This window comes from Centruroides vittatus, unplaced genomic scaffold, assembly GCF_030686945.1.
Source record: "Centruroides vittatus isolate TY-2023 unplaced genomic scaffold, ASM3068694v2 contig_15, whole genome shotgun sequence".
Classification (NCBI taxonomy): Eukaryota; Metazoa; Arthropoda; class Arachnida; order Scorpiones; family Buthidae; genus Centruroides; species Centruroides vittatus.
This window is the reverse complement of record NW_027120927.1, coordinates 1,578,868-1,605,556: the sequence shown is the minus strand read 5'-3', so window position 1 is coordinate 1,605,556 and position 26,689 is coordinate 1,578,868. Positions and strand designations below refer to the sequence as shown.

The 26,689-nt window shown below is 31.6% G+C and overlaps 2 protein-coding genes across 6 annotated transcripts in view; both read left to right on the top strand.

Moving 5' to 3' along the window:
* LOC136968572 (WD repeat-containing protein 11-like) overlaps positions 1–25,747 on the top strand; it is a 42,604-nt gene extending 16,857 nt beyond the window's left edge. Inside the window, exons 4-26 of the mRNA XM_067262570.1 lie at positions 431–584; positions 4,126–4,299; positions 4,384–4,618; positions 4,740–4,860; positions 12,449–12,599; positions 15,771–15,970; positions 16,117–16,464; positions 16,566–16,645; positions 16,733–16,915; positions 18,537–18,645; positions 18,724–18,809; positions 22,086–22,206; positions 22,279–22,385; positions 23,232–23,346; positions 23,414–23,582; positions 23,664–23,898; positions 23,965–24,037; positions 24,117–24,233; positions 24,344–24,510; positions 24,577–24,769; positions 24,834–24,914; positions 24,985–25,129; positions 25,200–25,747. Of these exons, the coding sequence (XP_067118671.1) occupies positions 431–584; positions 4,126–4,299; positions 4,384–4,618; positions 4,740–4,860; positions 12,449–12,599; positions 15,771–15,970; positions 16,117–16,464; positions 16,566–16,645; positions 16,733–16,915; positions 18,537–18,645; positions 18,724–18,809; positions 22,086–22,206; positions 22,279–22,385; positions 23,232–23,346; positions 23,414–23,582; positions 23,664–23,898; positions 23,965–24,037; positions 24,117–24,233; positions 24,344–24,510; positions 24,577–24,769; positions 24,834–24,914; positions 24,985–25,129; positions 25,200–25,348 (3,513 nt within the window). The 3' untranslated portion in view covers positions 25,349–25,747. The remainder of the gene's footprint in view (positions 1–430; positions 585–4,125; positions 4,300–4,383; positions 4,619–4,739; positions 4,861–12,448; positions 12,600–15,770; positions 15,971–16,116; positions 16,465–16,565; positions 16,646–16,732; positions 16,916–18,536; positions 18,646–18,723; positions 18,810–22,085; positions 22,207–22,278; positions 22,386–23,231; positions 23,347–23,413; positions 23,583–23,663; positions 23,899–23,964; positions 24,038–24,116; positions 24,234–24,343; positions 24,511–24,576; positions 24,770–24,833; positions 24,915–24,984; positions 25,130–25,199) is intronic.
* Positions 25,748–26,243: 496 nt separating this feature from the next.
* The window catches only part of sp3 (spermathreecae), a 68,087-nt gene continuing 67,641 nt past the window's right edge, over positions 26,244–26,689 (top strand). For all 5 annotated transcript variants that reach the window (XM_067262569.1, XM_067262566.1, XM_067262565.1 and 2 more), the window contains exon 1: positions 26,244–26,493. In XM_067262569.1, the coding sequence (XP_067118670.1) occupies positions 26,397–26,493 (97 nt within the window). In that variant the 5' untranslated portion in view covers positions 26,244–26,396. The remainder of the gene's footprint in view (positions 26,494–26,689) is intronic.

Genomic DNA, 26,689 nt, shown 5'->3' with positions numbered 1-26,689 from the left:
AACTATTAACATGACTGAAATGCATTTGTAGAAGCATACATTCAGACTTCTGTAAGGTATGTTCAGATTACGGAGCCAATGGAATATCAATAGTGATGTAAGAAATCTGTTCGGTATAAGAGAGACATTCAGATTATATAATGTGTTCAGAGTAGAGAGAGTCTAATGTGTGCTAAACCTACTAGATGCTGCCTGGATCAAAGAAAAGTGTTTAGAGTGTAGGACTGTTCAGGAACAGGGAGTCTACTGTATTACATACAAAGGTTTTGCTCATCAGAGCAAACTTTTGATATATTCAAAGCTATACAAAGTTCTAATACACAAAAAATAACACCTTTTACTTTAAGTAAAAGGTGTTATTTTTTGTGTATTAGATTAATTATTGGCTGAGCTAGTATCTGCTTTATATACAAAGTTCTTTTCTTTTCAGGTCAAATGGTCAAAGGAGTGTCATTATCATGATTCTTTCAATCCATATAATGTTACATTGGCTTCAGCAGATAATGGAGGCTCAATAATCATCTGGGATGTCAAACAGGGTGTAGAAAAATCCATTTTAAGTGATGGAAATAAGACTGTTGCAGGTAAGTTACATCTTTAGATGAACTCAACTGTTTAAACACTAAATTGGTCTTATCTGTTCAAAACAAAATTGATTGATGGAAAATTTGTATGACTGGTTTTGCTATAAAAGTTTTCCTTGTACCCTTAGGGGTAGAAATAATTTTCAGGGCTTAAAGAGTTAATGGAAAATTAACATTTTACAAAATAAAGTTTAGGGAATTTTTAATCTTGTTCAATTATAACAAGAAGTACTTATTTTACAAATAAACAAAAATAACTCCATTTATTAAGATTTTTTTCTCAGAAGCTGTCAATTTATCACTTTGGGGATCCAAGAATGAATCTGGATGAGTTAAAAAACCCTAGGAATTTTTTTAGAAGTGATCCCACCTGGATGTATTGGGCCCCATTCTGTTGTGCACCTGGTTGAATTCACAATGGACTTGAAAAAAAGCCTTCTTAGTGTTTACACAGTAGAAAGAATTTTAAGAAAATATTACGTGTTATTTTTAGTTAAAAATGTGAAGTGAACTATATTTCTCAATGAAAGTTGATTAAGCAATTTATAACAATAAGAAAAGTTTAATAGTTATTATAAGTATCACCTCTAAGCCTTTGGATTTCTGGTACAATTCAAATGTAGTAAATGAACAAACGTTTTCAATCCTTTATCCAGAATCTGCTTCAGATTCTTATCGTTCCGATTGTGGAATGCCAAGAATTTCGAACGTTTTCAGATACAAATTACTTAAATCTGTTAAATGCATTGATAGTACAGATTTGAATGATTGTACCCCATAATTGTATTTAAATCTGTGGCTGATCCTTGAGGAAATAATATGTAATTATCAATGCGGATGGTCTTCACAGACATATCACCATGCTTGAGATATCGCGTACCTTTCCTTGAAGTTTACACAGTTCCCCAATTTGTTTGTCTTGTAAATTTCCAGGGACCTGATGTGGTCCGTTGGAAGGATTTCTTTATAATGCTGGTGTTGTCCAAGTCGGCCTCTACGTTGGGGTTGGTGGCATATGTTGTCAGGGCAGTGGTGTATCTGTTTTTTGGCAATGTCGTATTTGTGTTCTTTAATCCTTTTTTGTATAGACTGTTTGGCCAATCCAATGTATACCAAATTTCTCTGGAACCTCTGGTCTCGGATCGGGACACTATACACTCCTGATGCCCTCAAACTATCAGGTGTGTCTGTAGCATTCCTCAATAGGAATTAAATTGTTTGTGTCCTTTTGTAAGCTATTTTTGTGCTCTTTTTTTGCGCTATTTCTTTATGCTCCATATGTTCGCTGCTTGAATCAAGGAGCAAACATATGGAGGCAAGTTAGAAGGACCAGAAGTGATTAGCCAAGGAGCATGTTCTTTTACTGAGAGCAGGTAAAAGCAGAATAGTATTTCTCAAGGATTTCTCCTAGTATTTCTCAAGGAGGCAACATACAAGATGATGATGAGACAGTACATAGTAGACACTGAATGTAAACCAGTGGCAGAGAGCTATGTTGATAAACTTCAGGCCTGGGTTGTGTGTTTCACGAGCATGCCTGTTGCCAAAAAGCAGGGACTAAACAAGACGGGGGGGCATCTCCGAACACACCTAGGCTCTTTGCTTTTATGAAAATACACAAACCAACACCTTCCCTCAGACCAATCTTAGATAAAGACAGATCTCCTACTAAAATTCTGGAAAATAAAGTACACCAAATAGTAGCAGAATATCTGAAAGTTTACCCTTATCAGTGAAAGACTCCAAAGAGCTAATAGACACAGTGGTGAAGACACAATAACTGAGAACACCCATGTCATAGTGCTTGATTTTGAAGCATTATATCCTTCCATTAAGCTGCAGCCCTGCTTTTGCACCCTTAGAGATATCTTACTGGTCAAGTATAACTTACCAGCACAATGCAAACAAGTCCTTGAGCCTAACACTTCATGTGCTTCAATTCGATATTTAAGTTCAACAACACAACATACTTGCAAAAAAGAGGGGTACCCATGGGGAGCCCCCTCTCAGGCAATCTATGTGAACTAGTACTATGATGATTAGAGAGGGAAGTCATCAAACTTTTACACATGAAACCATTTTATACTGGAGATATATAGATGACATGGTGGTCTTTTGGAAAAGAGAACTGAGGATTAACAATTTTCTAGATGGCATAAATAACAATCCGTATGAACTCACCCTAAAAATAGACCAGAAGTCTATAGCCAGTGTAAATTTTCTGGACATTACCATAAAGCTCAAGGAAGGCAATATAGAGACTGAAGTATACTACAAATCCAGCTTCTGTCCTTTATACATACTGGCAGGGTCTGAGGACCCATATTCCTATAAGGTGGCAGCATTCAAGGCATTAACAAAATGTGCATTCACACACAACTCTATATGGGAAGACCCACTCAGGGAACTTGAACACCTAGAAGACATTGCGACAAGTCACAGATACAATAGAAACATAATTAGAAATTTAGCTCAGAACTTCTATAGACCACAGAGTGGGCGACATACCTCCACAGACCAGGGAAAGTCCACTGAGATACCTGATCAGGACCCCAATGCAAAACACAGTAATAGAATATAACAAAAACCTACATTCCCTATATAAAAAAATAGCGCAAAAGAAGAGCACAAAAATAGCTTACAAAAGGATACAAACAATTTATTTCCTATTGAGGAATGCTACAGACACACCTGATAGTTTGAGGGCATCAGGAGTGTATAGTGTCTTGATCTGAGACCAGAGGTTCCAGAGAAATTTGGTATACATTGGATTGGCCAAACAGTCTATACAAAAAAGGATTAAAGAACACAAATACGACATTGCCAAAAACAGATACACCACTGCCCTGACAACATATGCCACCAACCCCAACGTAGAGGCCGACTTGGACAACACCAGCATTATAAAGAAATCCTTCCAACGGACCACATCAGGTCCCTGGAAATTTACAAGACAGGCAAATTGGGGAACTGTGTAAACTTCAAGGAAAGGTACGCGATATCTCAAGCATGGTGATATGTCTGTGAAGACCATCCGCATTGATAATTACATATTATTTCCTCAAGGATCAGCCACAGATTTAAATACAATTATGGGGTACAATCATTCAAATCTGTACTATCAATGCATTTAACAGATTTAAGTAATTTGTATCTGAAAACGTTCGAAATTCTTGGCATTCCACAATCGGAACGATAAGAATCTGAAGCAGATTCTGGATAAAGGATTGAAAACGTTTGTTCATTTACTACATTTGAACTGTACCAGAAATCCAAAGACTTTAGAGGTGATACTTATTAGTACCAGTATCGGTAATTTCTCTAGAAAGTTGTTTAATAGTTATGTAAATGAACTAATTAGTGAATAAATTATAGCCATGCAATTGTCAGATTACATTTGAATACATTAATGCTACTAGTATTAATATAGCCTGATGTAATCCAGCTATCATTTGGCTTTAATCTAAAAATCAAGTTTATAAATGTTTATATTTGAATAAATTATAGATTTCCAATTAAAGTTTTTTAAAAAAATATCTAGATATGGAATGGGTAACAGGATCCGATTGCTGTCATCATTTACTTGTGGCACTTCACCCTCCATATTCCATTATCTTGTGGAATACAGAAACTGGAAGTAAAATGTGGAAGAAGGTGTATACAGAAGTATTACAATCATTTGCTTTTGATCCTTTCAGTGAAAATAATTTGGCATGTGAGTGAAAGCTGTTTGAAATCTCTTGATTATTTATAACCGAATGTTAATGTACAGTACATCTTACATTTCTTAATTTATCAGTTTTAGCATCAGATTGCATTCTCTTTGTGGATGATTTTAATTTGATTAAAGTACCTTCTAGCAATGGAAGAAAATTTTTTGTATCGAACCCTTCTTCGGTCTTAGGCAGTCAGCAATCTCTGAATACAATTCCTTCTGGACATCAGTCTAGTATGGAAGATAAATCAAAATCTGTGTCAAGAAGTATTCTTCCACGAAGAATGAGATTTCTGATAAGGGCAGAAACCAGAAACAGGTATGAGATGTTATTTATTTGATTATAGAAGTGAAGAATAATTTGAAGTGTTTAGAGTGAAAGTTTTTTATTTACCTTTCTTTTTCTACTTCCAATAGTAAAGATGCTTTTGTTTTCTTAGTTTAGATGAAGGGGTGACTTTGAATGAATGTCTTCAATTAATTTATCATAGATCATATCGACATCATCTGTTGTTGTTATATCCACGTGAAATTCTTATTCTTGATTTGGAAATTAATCAGGTAAAAATGTAATAATTAAGAAATATTTATAATATTTACCAAAGGAGTAAGAAATATTGTTGTAATAGTAAAAAAAGACATTGAAATTGAATTTTATATATGCATTTTTTAAACAAAGTTCCACAAAACCTTTCACACTTATTTTTTTAGCAGTTTTAATCCATAAGATAGAAGAACAAATGTTTTTGGCCATTTTAAATGGCCTCCTTCAGGTTGAATAACATTGGATTGGTAATAACACAGGTTGAATAACATCCATTTTCATCTTTGTTAATTTTACTTCAGTTTTATCCATGTCAGTATTTTTTAAGTTTAATTTGTAATAAACAATGATGTCATAAGAAAGAAGAAACTTCTATAAACAATGACGTCATTTGAATATTTGCCAATGGACGTTCCAATGTTATTCAACCCGAAGAAGGCCATTTAAAACAGCCGAATACGTTTGTTCTTTTACCTTATGGATTAAAACTGCTAGAAAAATAAGTGTGAAAGGTTTCGTGAAACATAGTTTAAGAAGTTCTAGTTTTCCGTGCATGCAATTGCATTTTTTAATAAAAGATGCTATGTGAAGATATTTTTTTTATGTTCGTGTTGATATTTATTAATGATTGTACTATTTCCTTTAATATTTTACTTTAAATATCATATATATAACAAAAATATATTACATTGTCAACATTGAATGTTAATATGTTTAGGAAAAATTTCAAACTGGATTTTTTTTTTTTTTTAATTATCTGGATTCTTCAAATGGTTTGGAAATCAAAACTAAAGCTTGGTTTCCACATTACCAGGAATTATTCCAGAAACAAAATATCATAAAAAGAAATATGATGTCTCTTCCTGTCTACAAATTTCAGATTCCAAATGGAAATGAGAGTTGAAAATATTTTTACTTTAAAAGGTTTGCTCTGAAAATGCTATCATTTTTTTGTTACTCTCTGATTAGACTTGTCAACAATTTGCATTCCGTATTCGGCAGTAACATTTTTACACAACTTGGAAAAAAACTAATTGACAGAGATGCACTTGGGAATTAACTCATATTTATGAGAGCATAAGAGGAAAACTAGTTGGAGATGTTTTTTGAGCCAGTGTCCTCTTGATTTTAGAAATAAAATAAAGTGTTTTTTTGCAGTTTCTGTGTGTTAATAAAATTTTACTTACACCTTATGTCTGTTTAGTGTATTATTTTTGAAGAATTGGCATGAGGTGTAAATAAAAGTTTTATTTCTACTTTTCCATTAATACTTTGTTTTTATAATGTACTAAACCAACTGCATAATGATATTTTGATGATGTAATTTTTCTAATTGTTGGTAATGTTATTTGACACCTTACAGTTTCAAGTAATGGAAGGAGAGGATAAGAATTTTCTTTTTCAATTGATTTTTAACTTTGTGACAAATAACCAACAAAATTGATGTTGAAAAAATATGCAACATCACCAAAATGTCTTCGTCTATTTTTACTTGTTGTTATTTCTGTTATTGGCTGTGAGAGATTTCTAAGAAATTCCACTCTCAATTTTTCGGTGCAGCAAGTTAGAACAAACTGAATAAGAACAGAAATGGATTTCTTTGATTATTCTGTTTTCTAGTGATGTGCTATTTTGGTTTCATTACAAAGCATTATTTTGGTTTCTGGACTATTGAGAGAATAACAACAGATTTTTCTCGAGTTGAAATTAATCGAGTAGAATTAATAATTGAAGATTGAATGTATTACAAGTGATATATAGAATTTCTACATAAAATTTCTTTTATTGAGTATCACCGATGACTTACGTGGCACCTATACCAAACTGCTTCATGCATTACTGGTGATTTGATGTAATCATCAAAGCATTAAAATGGAGTATTTTTCAATGTTAAAGTTAACAATTTAAGGTATGCAACAATTGCTATTAATACTAAGGATTCTACCAGCTCATTTTTTTTTATGGTATGAGATTATTTTATGGTTTATTTATTGGTATTATAATCATCTTATTAATTGTATTTCGGTGAGGGTTTGTTACATATATTTCTTCTAATTTATGTTTTGATCTCTCACCATCTATTGTAATTGTATTTTATGATTTTATCTATTTTTAGTTACAGTTTATTACTTTATTTTACTGTTTTTTTGTTTGTTCATTTGTTTTAATTTTTGATATATTTTTATATTTATTATTTCTCCCATTATGTCATTAAGTATCCTGCTTAAAATATTTATTTCTAAACATTTGTTCTATCAAAAATAAATGTTCTTATCTCCTGCCTATATTATGTGATTCTTATGATTTTTATGTCTACTGAAAGTTGATTTATCTCATTATCTTAGATATTGCTAATTTTATTTCTCTGTTGGGTTATTCACATATATCTTTAGAATGCATTAATTAGAGGTGGAAGAATACTTGTTATCATCATACTTTTATCATTACAAGTTTATAAAATTGTTGAATATATTGATTCCATTTTTATTTTAAAAATCCCTGAATTTAAACTTATTTTATCCATTGTTTATGCATCTCATCCTAAGAGAATCTTTTTTTTTTTTTTTTTTTTTCAAATCTTTCATCATTTTCTATTTTATTATTCCTTCTAGTTTTAAATTCGTAATGTGCACTGATTTTTATTTATCTAATGTTTACTGGAAATCCTCGTCTATTTTATAGCATTTTGGACCCTGCTGAAGTGTATTTTATAAATAAAATTTTTTATGTTAACTCAAATAGTTTCTCTTCCATTAAGAAGGAATTCCTATCCTGACCTGGTATTCATTAGTAACTCCCATGCTACCACCTACAACTACCTGACCAATGGTTTTCTGTCTGATTGCATACCTATTTTCATTGAACTTTCACCCATTTTCTGGTAAAACAAAGTGTTTTTGTAATATACTGTTATGGTCCCAAATTAACTGGAAAAAGTTGTCATCCACCTTTGTTTTGTGAGTTGGTCTTACCTTGATTCTAATGCTATCACTATTAATGCTAAGTTTGACACTTATAAAAATTTTTTATCTACTGTACATAAATATTTGCAATACCATAAAATAGATATTTCAACACAAAAATGGTCTAATTATTTTCTAAAAAAACTATGTAGTTTACTTCAAAAACACTGAAACAAATGGAGAAAATCCAGTAACCCCTACAATTTTTACACCATACATTTACATACATATAATCTTTTTTTAGATAATATATCTAAAAAAGAAAGTACTATCATGAATGCCATATTTCTTTCCAAAACTATTTTAATAAGGTAACACACTTTTTTTCTTCTTTTTTTTTGCCCTTGCACATTTTGGTTCTTTATACCCAATTTTTCTAAAAAAAAATACCAAGTAAATTACTTATTGTTCAAGATGATAATGTTTATAATGTATACAATAATTTATCACCATAAATTTATCACCATGCTTCCTAATGCCATCTCCTTTATCCCTTCACTTTTATTTATGTAAGCTTGTCTTTTCTTTTAATGAAGTTCTTAATGCCATAGATACCTTAAATAATTCTCATAACAGCTCAGCTCTAATTTTGTCTATTTTTTTATAAATCCTTAAAACCAATATCTGCAGTTATCTGATCCAGATTATTTTCCATCTTTGCTCAAAATAGCTTTGTTCCTAAACAATGGCTCTTATAACATTATAGCCGTACCTAAAAAAGACAAAAACGCTTTGTCCCTTTTACACTTCATCTGCCATGTTGAAAGTTTTTGAAATTTGTTTATATTGTAGACTATTGAACAATCTCTTCTAAATTAATATCAATTCAACCCTGGCCTACATCATCATTCCACATCACCAATCTTTTGGAAACAATATCAATAATCCTTCAGAATTTTGAAAGTAAGCAATCTTTGAAAGTAAGCCTTTAATTCTGTAGTTCCCAATCTTTTTCTCTCGGTAGTCAGGGGTCACTTCGAAATTGATCCTGCCTATCAATTCTCACAGATTTCTTTCCCTTATGTGGAATTCAGCAAGATTTCACTTTAAGCAGCCTATTTTTTTCAGCTTATTTGAACAATATACTTGGTCGTATTACTTTGCCTATATTATCCTATTCTATCAATATTAAATTGATTAACCATGACTCTCATTCATGTTCTTCAGTCTGATTAGACTTTTAGAAAATGCTAACCTTAATAAAATTAATACATAAAAAGCTGTAATCATGTGTTTTTCACTCATTTGTAATCCTCAGTTGCCCACATTATATATTTACAATAATCCCATAAAATATGTTAATTCTTATAATGACCTTTGGGTCAGTTTTAATTAAACTGACTTTTAAAGGATATGTTGATAAGATTGTTAAATCTCTAGCTATTCATTATGGAATTCTTTGGCATTTTTTGCAAAATTCTTTCCTTAAAAACAGTCTTACGATCCATTTATTTTGCCAATATTCAATCTCTGCTCGATTATTGTCCGCCAATATGGGTTATGGCTGCCTCTTCCCATTTAGAAAAAATGTTAAAAGAATTAGCTAAAATATTTCTTATTTTAAGTAAACTCTCCAACCTTCTTTTTACCTATAATGCTAATGTTGCTAGTTTCAGATTGGGAATTTCCAGCTTTATCAAACGTATCAAATACTTTGACCATTTACTTTTATACAGATATTTCCCCGGGTCCATTTGTTCTGATTGGTTGTTCCTAAGAGTTTTGCCACTCATTACTTGTAACCAAACTTATTATTTTTTTAAATTTCATCTTTTAGGCTTTCCATTTCTTTCAGATCCTTTTTTATCAGTCTATTCAGAATATGGGTTGTGTGGAACAATCTCTACATGAAGTTTTTCTAATTTTAAACATATTTCTAAATGGTTACTTTATAATATATAATCTCTTGTTTTTTTTTAATGTATATTTTTATCATGTATATCGATTTTTATTCTTTGTTGTTTTTATTTTAATCTTCTGTTATGGGAGTTATTTTTGGGTGAGGATATCAGTTGTCTCGTGACATTTCCTTTTATATGTGCAATAAATAAATAAATAAATGTTTGAAAAGAGCACTGTAGCTTTATTTCTGATTAGACATTGTTCTGCAAACTAAAAAAGTTTACAAAATAATGCTTAATCAGAAATAAAGGTATTAGTCAAGTAACTTAAAAAGACTATTGACACATTCTATAGACAAACAAATTTCTAGCACTGTCATTATTACATAAAATGAAAGAAATCTGGTATAATTTGTTTTTTCTCAAATTATTCTTAGTCATCAAATTAATGAGTTACTACATACTAGGTTGTTCAATAAGTTTTGTCATTCAATAAGAGATGGCTCTATTAGGTTCATCACTTTATTTCTCTAAAAAATAGTACTACTATTTTATGAACACATGTGAGGTTTCATATATTTACAGCTGTTCAAAGTTGACGTGTCACTGTATTTTTTTTATAATGGAAAAAATTGAATATTGTTCAGTTATAAAATTCTTATTTTTGGAAGGTGTAGCACCAAAACAAATTCATGAACAATTGTTAAAAGTGTATAAGGACTCTTCACCTTCAATTAGAACAGTAGAAAGATGGGTTGCTGAATTTAAACGTGGTCATACAAGTCTTGAAGATGATCCACATGAAGGACATCAAAAAAGTGCATCAACACCAGAAATCGTAGCAAAAATACATCATATGGTTTTTGAAGATTGTCTATTAATCAAGAGAAAGCCCTAGGGATCTCATTAGGCAGTGTGAGCAATATTTTGGCTGAAGTTTTGGGTTACAGAAAGCTGTGTGTACAATGGGTGCCGCATTCACTAACAGTGGAACAAAAACACATTCGAATGCGACTTTCTCAACAACATTTGGAGCGTTTTAGAAAAGATAAAAAGGATTTTGTGTGTTGTTTCATCACTATGGATGAGACTTGGGTCTACCATCATGATCCTGAATCAAAACAAGAGGCTAAGGCTTTCTGGACCCTAACTTGCTTTGGAGCCGAAGCAAGTTAGGGTCCAGAAATCAGCCAAGAAGGTGTTAGCATCAGTTTTTTGAGATGCAAAAGGAATTTTGTTTGTGGATTACCTCCAAACTGGTAAAACAATAAACTCAGATTATTATTGTAACCTCCTGGACAAGCTGGATGTAAAAATTTATGAGAAAAAAATCTGGTTTACAGAAGAAAAAAACCATTTTTCATCAAGACAATTCACCCTCTCACACAGCTTAAAAAACCATTGTGAAAATGAGTGAATTAAAGTATGAATTGTTGCAACATCCACCCTATTTGCCAGATTTAGCTCCCTCTGACTTCTGGCTGTTCTCACATCTCAAAAAATTTTTGTGTGCAAAACAATTTTCATCAAATGAAGAGGTAATAGCAGCCGTGGAAGCGTATTTCGACAGTCTTCCGAATTCTTATTTCAGGGATGGAATCTATAAATTAGATCACTGGAACAAGTGTATTGAAGTTCAGGGAGATTATATTGAATAATAAAATGTATTTCACACCATAAAATCATGTTTTTCTTATCAAACGACAAAACTTATTGAACAACCTGGTAGTCCTAATTTTTGTACGATGACTCATAGAAGAATAACATCAAAGTCAGACTCCCAGTTTGTTTTATTGATGAGACTTTAACAATAAATCTAAATTGCTTTTTAATGCCAAAACATTTTTTGATTATTGTTCAAGAACTCCTTCAGTAGAAGCAATTATAAAATTTTTGTAAAGAACATTTGAAAAAAGTGTCTCCAAATTCAGATTCCCAAATATAAATGGGAATTTATGAGAAGAATGAAAATAGGACAAATTATAGCATAAAATGATTTATTTAAACATGTTTATGCATTGAGAAATGAAAATGTTAATTTGCAAAATGCACAAGTATATTCATCTGCTCCTGAACATTCTACATAGTCCCAATTATTGCACCATACACATCAGTTACAATTCATTGTGACAATTTCATGACCACTTCATATCACAGATGGCATCATTTTCAGCGTGATAACCTCATTACAGCAGCTTTTAGAACTCGAAACATTTTTACTGTTTTTTCATTCCATCTTTTCTCTTGTAACTTCAGTGATTTTAGTCATGGATTCTGAGATAGGTTTTTTTCTTTTTTTCTGCCACTGTATTTTATTGTGTTCACTCAACTTAAAAAAAATAATCAAAAATATGGGGGTATCTACATGGAGGTCTGACTTAGGAAAAGGGAATGTTTTAGACAACACGACATTGTCAATTATCGTGTGTCAAAGATGGTTAAAAAAGCACATAATCCATCAGTTTGTTTCTACTACTGTATATTAATGAGAAATGATTTCTTACCTGTTTAGAAGTAAAATGATGATGCCACAAATTACACTTTGACAATTTTGTGGATAGCAAGAATAAAAATCCACACACTTTTTGCAGATGAGAAATTTTAACTCGTTTTATGAGATTAATGCGATGTATTTACTCCATTTATTTCTAGTCTGCAACACTTCTTTTGCAAAATAAGCCTGCATTCTTACTTAGGGGTAGAGATCTGACTTTAATGCTTTTACTATATTAATAAATTCATAGATTATTATAATTATTGCAGCTGTTAGATGTGTTTTAATTTCACATTTTATGTTTTAGACAGTTGGCATTGTTGCCGTAGATTGGTCTTCACCAATGACGCAGCTGTATTCTTGTGCCCAGAGAGATGTTTTATTTTCTCTTCATGAAACAGGGAGCATTGGAGTCAGAGTAAGACATCGGGGCAATTTGGCATCTAACAGTCCTGATGGTGAGTAAATTTAATCAAGTCATACGTGTCTTTATAGTGATGATATTCGTCAATGTTAGAAGAAATACTTTAGACTGTCTCAATGAGTAAGGAAAAGTATTATGACATTTTACAATTGTTAAATGAATTTAAATGATTGATGATCTTATATTATTAATTTATCATCTATTTATAATGCAGTTTTTATTTGTTAGAAAACTAATTAATAAATGATATAATTTATAGTTTCTGTTATAGCTTTAGATAGTGTAACAATATAAATAAATGTCCAATAAGGGATATTCAAATGAAAATGAGAATTTGCCCTAAATTCTGGCATCCTTTTCTGCATACTGCCATCTTTGCTCCTATCAGAAACAGACAAGTTTAGATGATTGTAAGATGTAGGTCATTAGATAAATTCCTCTTGTAGACCTGTTATAAAACATCTCAAGGAACATCTGTTTACATCGGACAAGGAATTCAACTAGACTGGCTGCTGGGAGAATTTGGTTTTCCATCATCTAGTCTAGTTGTTTAGTACCTAGTAGTCGTTTTTAACCTAGTAGTTGAATACAGTCCTCGTAGAACTAGGCTGGTGCTTTGAGAATGGTATTCATTGGCTTGTTAATGCTGGAAAAAATATCTCAATGCTCACGAGACTTCTTTTGAATAAGCATATTATTATTTTATAGCTTTGCCCGATCAGTGGCAAAGCTAAGAATCGAGAGGCATATAACAGATGTTATAACTGTGGAATTAAATATCCTCATAAGGTTTTTAAGTTTCTCAATTTAGAATTTAAACACATTTCAATTACTTGGTTGGTTTTTATCCTTGCAATAGTATGATAGGTATCAATATGAGTGTAAAACATACCCATATATCTAAAGATTACTCCCAAATACTTATAATGAGAATTCATCAGAATACTTTCTTCTCTATACTACCACTTATCATTTTTTGATCTAACACAACTATTAAATTATCTGTTACATCATTATCTAAAATACAGGGTGGGAAAGAAAGTCACTTAACACCCTTGCTGCGGAATATAGAACGTACCCAAAGAATGTACTGTACATTGAGCACATCATGTAACATGCATAACATACGCGATCTTTCTCATTATTAAGATTAAGTTAATGATTCAATAATATTTTGCCAATTATCTTCATGCATATAAATAAAACAGATGCGAAAGTTAACTAAAAAGAAAAACAATGTTAATCACTACCAAAAATTTATTAATATAAATAACATTAAAATTAAAGGAAAACTTAACAAATGACTTGCATTTTAAAATGTTTATATAGGACCAGTTAAGAATTTTAATTAAATATGTTAAAGACAAACATTTTTGATATATATCTAAGATCTGCTTCAGTCTGTTTTTTTTTATTGTTTTCCAAATATTCCAATATAGAATACACTCAAACCTGTTTTTGTACGATTTTTTTATCTGTGCCATTTGTTTTGTGCAATTTTTTTTTTGTGCAGTATATGAAAATTTCAATCAAATTGGAACATAATTGACTTCTGTAAAATTTTTTAAAACTCTATTGGATGTTTTCTATGACATCAGCAGGTTTTTTTTTCATTTTTTTATTCAGTAAAATTTTTTCTCATATGTTTTTTGGTCCCCCTGGTATTTTAATGGCATAAAAATCAGAAATATTGTGTTATATTTGAACACATGTGGTAAGTTAGCTCTCCTCCAACTTTAGTTGCTGGTGTGAAATTTCACGCCTTGTTAAATGAAAAAATAACACTTCCTGCAGCTATATTTATCAAATAAAATCATTTTTTTTTAACAATTATTTTTAACTTTTTAATGTTAGATTGGTATTTAAGTGGAAATAATTAATTAATATAAAAAATAAAATTCTTAGAGGATTTTTTTCCCATTAGGGATTGCAGAAAAAGGCCCAAGGAGTTAAAAAAGCAATTCCTAGTTATTTCCTACAGTTTTGAGTTATTTTCTATGCGAGACTTTTTTTTATGCGGTCCCTATCCACCCCCACAAAAACAGGTTTGAGTGTATTTAATTAAACTTCGTAACTGGTCCTATATAAAGGTTAAGCATTTGATTTATTTACATGATCAGTATTATGAAGAAAATTTTAACAAATGACATTTAACTATTTGTAAAAAGGGCTGGCAGAATTACAATTTAATAAAAAGTAAAAAAAACATTACAGATGGATACTAGTCCAATCTTCACTGCTTGCCATGTCCAATCACCAGGAACAACTATTTCCATTGCAGTGACAACCTTAATTTGGACATGGCAAGCAGTGAAGATTGGACTAGTATCCATCTGTAATGTTTTTTTATTTTTTATTAGACATTTAACTATCTTTGTGCCTTCCTCTAAGGCATTTTTTATTGATACAATAATAGCTAATTGTATCTCTAATATAATCTTATCATGAATAAATGGGAAGATCCAGGTTTTGGCCAAAAATGCAACTGAATTTGGATAAATAATTCCAAAAAGGATTGGGTTTGTTAAAAATATTGGCACAATTCCAGTAGACGATTGAAATATACCAGTTGTTGCTATTTTGATACCAGAACTATCTTTCTACTAAATTTATATTTATTTTTATCTGTTATTAATTTATTACACATTAAGTGAATATTCTGAGTGCTCTCCAATTTCTTTTGTTTGGCAAACAATCTTTACTTATGTTATACATCTCATTAAAAGTAATTAAAAGTTTTCTTTTACATATTAAACTTGCACAATGAAACTCTAATCTTTAGCAATATTGGATGATTGAAACAGGAAAGGCTATCACTCTGCAAGAGTTATTGATTCGAGTTCAGGCTGGATCTCTGAAAATTTTCACGGGTAATTTGATATAGATACGTTAAACTGTTCTTCGTTGCTAAACCCATTGAAGGTCTAGCTGAACTTATGGTGACGAAAACCTTACTGCCTATTGATCATGAACAATTAAAAGAAAAAAAGTCTATTTGTGTCTCCTTGACTTGTATTCTTTATTATAGAAAGAAATGACTATTTTTGGGCTAATGGGGAGGAAATTTACTGTCAGAAAAAGAACAGCTGATTGAAGTATTATTATTATTTGACTAGGCGGGAAAATTTTATTTTGGTGATAATTATATTTTATAATTGTTGAAGTAAGTAAAAATTCAAACTTCTTAACATTGATTATCTTACAGCTGGTGATAGTTCTTCGATATGTTCTAATGAAATGTATTTGGAAGTGAGTTATGATACCCGATGTCAGTCGGATCCTCTGCGACTCACAAAACATGCCAGAATCGTAGGAATGAGTGTTTGTCCGGTGACGGAATGTCGAGTGGCACTCCTGGTCAGTGACGGCCGAATTGTTCTGTTGGAATTGCATGCCATAAAACATGTATGCTGCTGTTTTACTATATACGTTACAAAATATTGAATGTCTTCTAGAATTTTATAAAAGTGTTTAAATGAATATTCTTAGACACATATTTATTATAAGATTTTTAGTGTTTTCCTAGTTAAAAATATATTTTATTATTATAGCCAATAGGAAACAACTGTGGAATTCCATTATCTCCACTATATACGCCAGGATTAAGCGAATCATTAGAAACATTTGAATTGCCCTCCTGTGAAAGTATTGATAATATAACTTCCATTCCATTATCTACTAAAACACCTTATCCACGGATGACGTTAGCAGATAAAATTGGTTCTGCCAATTCTCCGGTGGAAAATTCTAAAAAGAATTGTTCATCTGGAGTGACATTAAAGATGTTACTGACCGGTATGTTTGGTGGATTGGCACCTGTGCCACACGTCATTCGTATGTGTCCTCCTGTTACATTTCGAAATTGGGCAGCCTACCATCCTTTACTAGCAGTTGGTATGTTTTTATAACATTTCTTATTTTTGTTTATATATAATATGTAATTAATGAATAAAAATCATGGAAATGAAATCATAAAGATTCATTTAAATTTTAGGAAATTCAAAATGGCAGTGTTCAAGTATTTAATATGGCTACGGGTATGACTGAAAGGGAATTCAGTTTACATACTGCTCCCGTAAGGTACAAAAGAGTTTTTTATATGTGTAAACATTGAGTAACAAAGCTAATAGAGTAATAATTTATTTTAAAATATCAATAATATTTTAGGGGTATCGAATGGATTAGTCTAACATCATTTCTGTCTTATGCTCATCCTAACTTGTGCAATAACATCGGACAAGTTCGCAATGAATTAGTATTTACAGACTTTCTTTCTGGGAGGACACTTTCTCTTCGTTCAGACAGAAATGAAGAATCTCCAATAGAGATGTTAAGAGTGTCATATCTCAGGTAAAAAAATTAAATGTTTTTGATACAACATTCATGTTGTTTCAAGATGAATGCTACCATTTTAAATTACTGTAATTGTGTTAATTATTAATGAAGAATTATGTAACATATATCAATTGATCAGTAATTGTTCAAGTTTCATTTATTTTCTGCATTCAAATATCTTATCTACACCTAAGTGCCATTAAACAAAAGTGGCGACTCCACAACAGAGAAGACATTTTCTGTTTTGTGAAGGCAAAAACATAGCTTAGAAAGTCAGAATTGCTCATTATTGTGCAACATGAGTAATCTGCAGGAACTGTAGAATTGTGGCTTCTGTTGGAGGAGTGACAACAGATATGCCATAGTGAGTGTAGGAAGAATTTGAGTGTCAGTTGAATGTGTGCCGTGTGACACAAGGTTCACACATTGAGAAATTGTAATGGTGTAAAGTACTATTTTAGTTTACAACGATTATCGACTCTACCGTGTCGGAAACAACCGTTAACCTACCGGGTACTTTACTCGGATTCGCGTTAGCGTGCCAGGCCTGGACTTTAAGCGTGCACCGAATTAAATAAAGACAATATGTGTCAATAGAAAAAAACCAAAGATTTAATTAGTCGTTTAGCAATAACTATGTACAATATTTAGTAAAAATCAAACAATAATTTATTCAAAGAAATTCAACAAAGTCGACCCGACAATTCTCAATTCAAATCTATGTCTAACTTAACTCTATTCCCCTAGGGAATCCGACAAAACCAAAAGTTTAACTTATAACAATAATTCTTATAAACTAGAGATCCTAATCGTCACCTCAATATACTCGGAACCTATTTCCTCAAACTCTCAAGACTTTCTCAGACTGTCGATCCAAATTTCGAATCACTTCAAAATCACCTTGGAACTATTCGAGATCCTATCGGACACCTCTCTATTACTGCTGCGAAGCTCACCAAGCTCGTTGCTATCCAGAATTCACCTCTCTGTCTTCACTTGAGACTCGGGATTTATAGTGTGAGGTGACGTCACAATTCTGAATGCGGTCACTCCCCTCATTTACATACTTAAGTGCTAACAATAACGTGTTTCATCGTCTGGCAGCCCTTTTTCCGACAGTTTACTCACTAACCTTTTACATTATTTGTTTTTACAATTTTTTCCAGGACGTTTTTATTACTTAAGGTCTAGCGAGTTTATTTCGTGCTTGTGGGTTCTCCCCCCCTCTTTCTTGGTGCGGACCTATTCTTTGCCGCTCGGGGAGCGCAAATGTGCGTGAGTCCTATGGCGCTTTTCTTTCGTCGGTGAGTTGGGTTTTATTTCTTCTCTTTTTAAATACTTAAGGTGAATGGTGAGGAAACCTTCGTCCTAACAAAACATAAGCCCCAAACAAAAATAGAATAATAAGCAAAATAAAAGTAAAATAAAAATAACGCTCGGACTTGGTTCCTTACAATGGTCAAATGTAAAACTTAAACACTTTTCCAATGTTTCAATGTACTGTACAGTCCATTGCAATGTTTTTGGATAATAATTAACATAATTACAATAATTTAAAATGGTGGAATTCTTTTTAAAAGACTCTATTTATATAAAGTTTTGTTTGATAAAGAAATGATGAGTTAAAATATTTTAGACAGTATTTTATCGTGGTATTTAAAGAAGAACCATTTGAATTATGGGATGTACATACTTTAACTTTGTTACGTACAATGCCAAAAAATTTTCCCATAATTACTGCACTGGTAAGTTTTATGTTTATTAAACAAAAAATGTAAGTTACTTTAAAACGATATTATTAATATTTTAAAATCTATAATCAGTCGTGGTCTCCTTTGCACAAAAAACCAGATAAAGGAAAAGAAGTGGAAACCATCGATTCGATTTCTTCTTTACCAGATATGCCACAGTAAGTACCGTGTTATTTCTTTGTAATATAAATATGTGTAGAAGATTTATGGATACTGAGAAAATAAGCATTATTTTTTATTGGTTTACAATATTTTAGTTTAGTTTACATTAGTCAAGTAATGTAAACTTAGTTGTTAGAATAGAGGGGCAAGTCAAGAAAAGCATATTCACTTGACTAGTAAAAACAGTTGAGTAAAGGGCAAGTCAGGTGGTAGAGCAGACAAACTCAAGGTAACTTCCAACTTCACTCATGGTCATATTTCATCTCTCATTTGAGTGTCTTGTTTCTGGATTTTAGGAGCAACTTTATATCCACAAACATTTCATATTTTCTGCATTCATTTCATTCATTCACCTTCAGTTGAGTCGTCCATAAACACATTGTATATACCTTAACATCCTCAGCTGCAAGTTCTTTAAAAAGTGAAGATAAGTGGTCTCTCCTTCCTATCCATTTACGTACTCACAACTTTTTCTCTTGACTCTTTCCTCCTCAACGATATCATGAACTTCATCCAATATAACTTTGTAAATTCTTGGCAAAAACTTTTTCCTTAATACAACACACAGATGGTGCTTGTCCATATGCAACATTTTATGAGCAACTGTCTCTGCTGTTGTCATAATAAAATAATAATGTCTAAACACTAATGAAAAAATTGGAGAGTCGAGTACTGCACGAGTTACTTGTCCAATGTAAACTAGGCCTTAGAAATTTTAATATAACATTTTATTTAACTAAAATGATTTTGAATTTTGATTTATAGCCTAGATATTCCTTTTTTGACACACTATTGCACTTACATATAAGAGGAATAAAATTTATAGAGAACTTTTTACCTCTATGTCCTTATTCTTATAAATTTCTGTTTGTATTTTTGTCTACTTGGACCTTGTTTATAAATATGACTTATTATACTGGTGTAGTTTCTGAGTAGCAAAAAGAGGACGGCTTAGTCAAAAGTCAAAACAATATAACTTTATTTTCACCTGTGTGCTCTTTTTGTGTGTTTTGGACCAGTAGACCTCTCTTCGGCAGGTTTACAACATTCAATAATAATAATTGTATAAAAACTTTTTAAAACAATGATGTTACACCTGACAGTATTTGAGATAAAATAAAATTATATTTTCTTTACCATCACTGGAAGGAAGTCCTGTAATGTTTTGCATAGTGAGGCAGATGAGCAGCCTCTAATAAAAGATCGATTCTTCTGTAAAAGTGTTATTTTCTTGAGGTGTGAGAGAGGACATCAAAAGACTCATTATTGTGTAGTCTTAAACTGTATATTAATTTTACTGTCCAATATTAATACAACACTAATACTGACATAAAGCGTCCAAAAAACAGTGTGTTAAAAATTCTTTACTCACTGTTGTGGTTTGACTGCTTTTTCAGTTTGATGTCTTTTTGTATTATTTATTTTTTTCTGTTATCTTTTCCACTGTTACTTCTGTTTTAAATACTTTTCTACCCATTATGCCCTCTATAAATGAAACTGATCCATGATTGGCGACTTTCTTTTCTTAAATTATCATTAATTCTATTTTCTCGTTTTTTATATTTGTTCAAATAATTTTCTTTTAAATCCATTTATTTCTTTTATTAAGACATCCTCTCTTTGTTAATCAGAAACTACACTAGTGTAATAAGTCCTATTTATAAACAAGGTCCAAGTAGACAATATAGAAACAAAAAAATAAAACATTAACGACATAGAGGTAAAAAGAATTAATTGTAGAGAACTATTTATTTAAAAACTGTGACCATCTACTTGGAAGCACTCAAACAGAACAATAATAATTTTGAATTAAATTTAATGAAAATAAATTTCTGTAACATTAATGCCACTAATTTGTATGGTCCAAAAGTTAGATTGACAAAATTGTAAAAGCATTAGGCTGTAACAATGAAAGACTCGGATTTGATCCTCAAAAAATTTACGTGGATGCTTTTTTTTATCCAGATTTGTATGGAATTTTTGTAAGACTTGGTACCATTTTGTGTTTCATGAAGAAAATATAGCTATTTAAGAAACCAAAATTTAAGTAAAGGAGAAACATTTTTCAGGTAACATACAAAATGTACACAGGATATATGCAATGTTCTTGAAGCTTTGGAAGAACTTTATATTTCCTGCATTCATTTCAGTTGTTACCATGAACCAAACTTGGTTCAAATAAAGATCCAAAAACATTTCTCCTTTACCTCAATTTTGCTTTCCTTAAATAACTAGCTATATTTTCTTCTTGAAACCTGGATATTTATTTATTTTTAATGCTTGACATGAGAGAGACATTTTGCCAGTAAGGCCCAGAGTTATACTCTAAACAATAATAATGCAATTTGCTGCTGCTTGATCTCTTATTTTGTTTTATATACTTCATGAATTATACATAGAATTAAGACTATTATTTAGAAAATGAATAAATAAAATTTCAGAGATGCTGAAAGTGTATTGGCAAATAATTAAAAATGAAAGGTTATTTTGCAATGACAAATTGTAATGCATTGCTTTGATATATTATTTTGTGATCTTGCAAATGTATATCAACAAATTCACCAAGCAAGATATAATGTTATTGAAATTAAATTTTAATTTGAAAAAAGACTTTAAAATTGCACTTTATCATTTCTTGAAGGATTCTTAATTATGCAGGATCTCCTGATATGTATTTTGTAATTGTTTTTTGAAAAAAGTTAATGTGTAATTATTTTATTTATTGAGAACTATGGATAGTAATGCTATTAAGGATATTGAAATATGATAGAAATTTGCTAGTGTAATGTTGTTTAGTTTCATAAAATTATCAACATTTTCAAAGCATAACACTTTATCATCAGATGCTGCAAGTCAAAAATTGAATTAACCTTTAATCAAACCTTTTTTGAATCAAGTTTTATAGTTGGCCAGATGGCCAAAGTAGTAGGCTGATTTTTTGACTGCCAAGATTAAATCTGGGTGAGTAATCCTAGGAATTTTTTGTGGATGTCTGTCTTGGATAAGTTGGGTTCCGTCCCTCACGGCTCGACTGCTCTTGTGTTGGGTATGATTAAAAAGACCCTCTTGGTGTCCTTGGGGTAGAAAGAGACAAAAATAAAAATTTTATAGCAATGCATTAAATAACTTAATGATGTTTTGTGCAATAACATTACTTCTGGTAATGTGAAGATGAAATTGAACTTATAATTTCTGATACAATTGTTAAACTGTATTCATGTTTACTTTTAGGATGTTTACAGCATTTTTAAAGTGACGTTTTTTGCTTTCAGATCTCCAAAATCAAACTTGCCTGTTAAAGAACACATTGTTTTTACCGACACTAATGGTCAGTTGTATCATTTTACCATTGAAGGAAATGTCGTCAGAGATGGATCGAGAATTCCTCCTGATGTAAATCTTTATTCTGTATTTTTTTTGTTATTTTTTTTTTAGGATCAATTTTTTTAAGCAAAATACTTGCAGGCTGGCATGGGGAGTATCACTGCCATTGTCTGGAAAGCAGACAAAATAGTATTAAGTGATGTCGATGGTAACTTGAATCTATGGGATATAAAATGTAAGATATCTAGGTGAGTATAGATTTTACATGCTCTATTTTATGTTCATAATGATTTTTTAACAATGATTACACAATGAAGATTTTTTTACTGTTTCGAGTAATGCAGATTTAAATCCAGTTCTGGGTTTTTTGATTTCTTTAAAGCTAATTGAGTTGAGATATTCTGCATATTTCATTTCTTGAGGTTGGTAATACAATATCACTTTGAATTTAAGATGCATTTTTTCCACTCATCTTTAAACTAAAAGTCTGAGTGTATTTTCAATTTTGGATATTTTTTTTGGTTCTTCAAAAGTCTCAAAATCATTTTAGAAAGGGCAAATGTGCATAAAGCCTAATGTAAATGATATAAGAACATTAAGAATAGTAAACATTGAATTTCCAATTACTAAATAGAGTGAAAAAAAAGAGGACTTGTCATTTGAAGGCTTTCCTGTGGAAGAGGCAGTCTTAGTATGATATTTCTGGAAAAGATGAGGCTAGAAACTAGCATATTTTGCTCTTAAGTAATAGCTTATCATGAAAGCAAGACTGGTACTTTGGTATCCTACAGTAAAGTCTGTCAAACTATGTATATTTCTAATTATCATTCAATATTTTCCCTGAAAATCCCTGCTTAAAAGTAAAATGCTTCTTAAATTAGAAGTTATCTTAATTAAGCTTGAAGCAATATGATATGTAATAGTAAGCTATCAAGTCCTGTTATAAGCAAGATTCCTGACTTGTTGCATTGCAAATCATCATATAAAAAAATTCAGTCCAATTTGATATTTTAAGTTAAATTATAAAATAATAAATAAATAACCACTTTTTGTTTACAAATTTTAAATTTATTTACATTTTTTATTTCATGTAGTCGAATTCCCACACACAGAGGTTGGATTAAAAAAATTCAATTTGGTCCCGGAAGAGGTAACATGAAGATATTACTCTTATATAACGATGGCGTCGATTTGTGGAATGTAGATGACGTAAGTATGATTTATAAGATATTTAAAATAAAGTTATTTGTTTAGTTAGTTAAATTATTCTCGTTAGGCTACTTTAATAAGCCAAATAAAATGCCCGCACGACATGCCAAGAATTCAAGACATTGACTGGGCCAGTTCCGATCGTCCTATTCTGGCGACTTCTGACGGATGCATCTTTGTGACTGACATCAATTTAAAACAGGTCACTTCGGCAATAATTGATTATCATCCGACTGGTTTGTGGAATACTTTAATTCCTTGTATGTTAAGTCATTTCAGAAATAATTCCTTTCTTTACAATAAATGTCTTCCGACAGATTTCCCATTCTGTCCGCAAATCTTATCGACTAAGGCAGCTCTCAATCTGAAATGCATGCTGCAGCACCAACCGTGGAAACAGTTTTATAGCTTAAAATTTAATACAAGCGACGGATTTAATAATGATGATTTGTTTCTCTTGGAGAAATTAATGGAATCTGTTGACGACGAAGTAAAGAATTACCTCCAGGACTGTCAGTTCGGAGTTGCTGAACGATGCCTTCATGTCGCAAGGTATTAAAATATTTTAAATTAATTGTTGTTTACAGAACAAATATTTAAAATTTTACATTTCAATAGGCTTTTTGGAGATGAGGACGGATGTAAATTTTGGTCTGTTACACTTCATTATTTAAAAAGTAAAACATTTAAGGTATTTTTTTTAATTGTTTTAATGTAAATGAATTTATGTTGTAATTGTTTTGAGTAAAACGTTATTGATTTCTGTTAAGAATGTAGAGGAAAAATCTCTGACAGAGGATAAAGATGGAAATTTGATCGTGGGATCATTTACTGATCAACCACTTGATACCAGCTATGACATTCTGTGCGACAATCAAAGCTTTAGGGTAATCAGTTTTATTTTTAGTAACACAATATTATAATTTCCAGTTAATTACATGGAAATTAGTACTCTTTTTTAGCAGAATTTAAGCTTAATTTTATAATATTTTAACAGAAATTACAATTAGATAGAGTGTTACTGCATGATGTGAAACGCAGCACGTATGCCCAGACTCAGAAGTGCGCAGAAACTCTCGTGTTGTTGGGGCAGACCGAAAGAGCCGTACAATTGTTATTGGAGTCGGAAGCGGATAACGACGGATTTTATATCGATTGGTTGAGGTATTTGCTACGTCGTTAACACTTTAACGTAAAATTATATATCTGAAGTAAACGAATATTTTGTAGAGCATGTCTGATAGCAACAATACAGTCTTCGGGAGCATCACAGTCCGTCATTAAACTGGTGGCCACAAATCTTATCGCCAGCGGTAGAATATCCGAAGGAGTTCAACTTCTATGTCTGATCGACAAGGCACTGGATGCCTGCAGATACTTACAAAGTGCAGGACACTGGGACCAAGCCGTCTGGTTGGCTAAGGTTGGTATGGCGATTAATTCCGACACAAAGACACGTAACCAACACAAAATTAAAATATTCTTAGGCATCTCTGAATCAGCAAGAGTGTTTAGAAGTACTAAAACGGTGGATCGATCACTTATGTACTCCACAAGTAAATCAAAGGGTAAGAAAATTAATATTATAATCACTTTACTTACTTTTTTAAGTTTAATTTTTTAAAACTGTATTTTAAGGGCAAGGCAGTCACGGTTCTGATTTCTCTTGGCCAATTTTGGAAGGCAATCGAGATGCTTCACTCACTGAAGATGACGGAACGTGCCGCAATGCTGCTACAGGCCTGTCGGGAGTTTGGGATAGTGACGAAGACCGAAACGACTTATATCCTTTATAATTCTACTAGAATTTTTTTAACGCTCGTAGCCTATTAGTGTTATCCTTGACGTTTCACCCTCGATGATAGACGCCGTAATGCTGGACTACGCCAGATACCTGCTGTCAATCGGCAACCATTCTGCCGCATCCCACTTCTGCACGGTTGCGGGCGAAGTGGGGCAGGACCTGAAAAGAGAGATCGAAATACTGTCGGAAGACACTTGAACGCTTCTGCACTAGGTATACGAAAATTTCTCCATCGGTTACGGGAAGAACGTAACGATTACGTGCACCAAAATCATAAATATCCGCAATATATATGTATATATATATGTTGTTACAAGAGCACGATAAGGAACATGTTTTAAGTTATGCACGGAAGGGAACAAGCAGAATCTTGATTCAATTTTAATAAACGGGATATAGATTTGTATATAATCGAGTTAAACAATGTATACATATCTGAGAGCATGTAAAAAAAAGTAATTGTTTTACATGGTACCAAAATATTTGTGACCGAGAAAGATATTTGTTAATTGTGAATGTTTCGTGGTTAAAACATTCCAAATATATATGTTTAAAAGATGTACAAAAAGTTTATAAAATAAATTTTCTTTGTTTTTATTTCTTTATCTTGAATTTTAAGTCACCAGTACGAGATTTACAATTTAAAACGTTTTTAAATTAAAAATTGCTAATTTTGCCCGAAGAGAGTCGCTACAGTCGCATTTATTCGTATTTCCGCTATCGCGAAATTCTAGCCAAACTATATAAAACTGAAAACATTTCGAATTTAATAAAATTCTAAGTTAAAAATAACCGAATTTCATTTTAAAAAATAATTATACATGTACGGGCGAATAAGAGAACCAATTTAACCCGGCAGAACGATGCCATTTTTCTGTTTACTCGCTTAAATATCCACAGTAAATTCTAATCGTACAGAAACTGGAAACGTTCTAATTTTTTTAAACTCCTAAAATTAAAAAAAAAATACCAGCAAATAATGCAAAAATCGTAAATAAAACAAAGCCAGTGAATTAAATTTATTAATTTAAAAAAAAGTTACTGTATACACAATATATACACGCGAATAACCAGATACCAATTCAGTCCGGCAGGGAGCGCACGTTACGATGTTTGCGTTTTTTTATCGTTTGGTTTTGTTATTTTTTATTTTTTTATTTTTACTTTACGCGGTTTGATCGGGTAAGTTGAGGAACGCGAGGAGAGGGAGGTTATCGATGTTCTCTCATATATTTATCATTTGAAAATGGAGTTGCTGATGAGCAATGATTACTTTATACTCGTCGATGGATTGCACAGTTTATGGTGTAGCAGAATCGACGGGAAATTAACTGCAAAGAAAGGTAAACCCCGATTCATATTTAAGCTCCTTTCCTCCTTTTACTGTAAATAATTGGAATATTTCGCGAATATCTGCCTTCTCCTTCGTTTTCTTGGCCTACCGGCCGATAAAATTTATTAGAATTACGCATTTTATTCAATTTTTTTTAACCAGAAACGCCGGTTTAAATGGGGGGAGAACGCGTAATCATGTAGGAA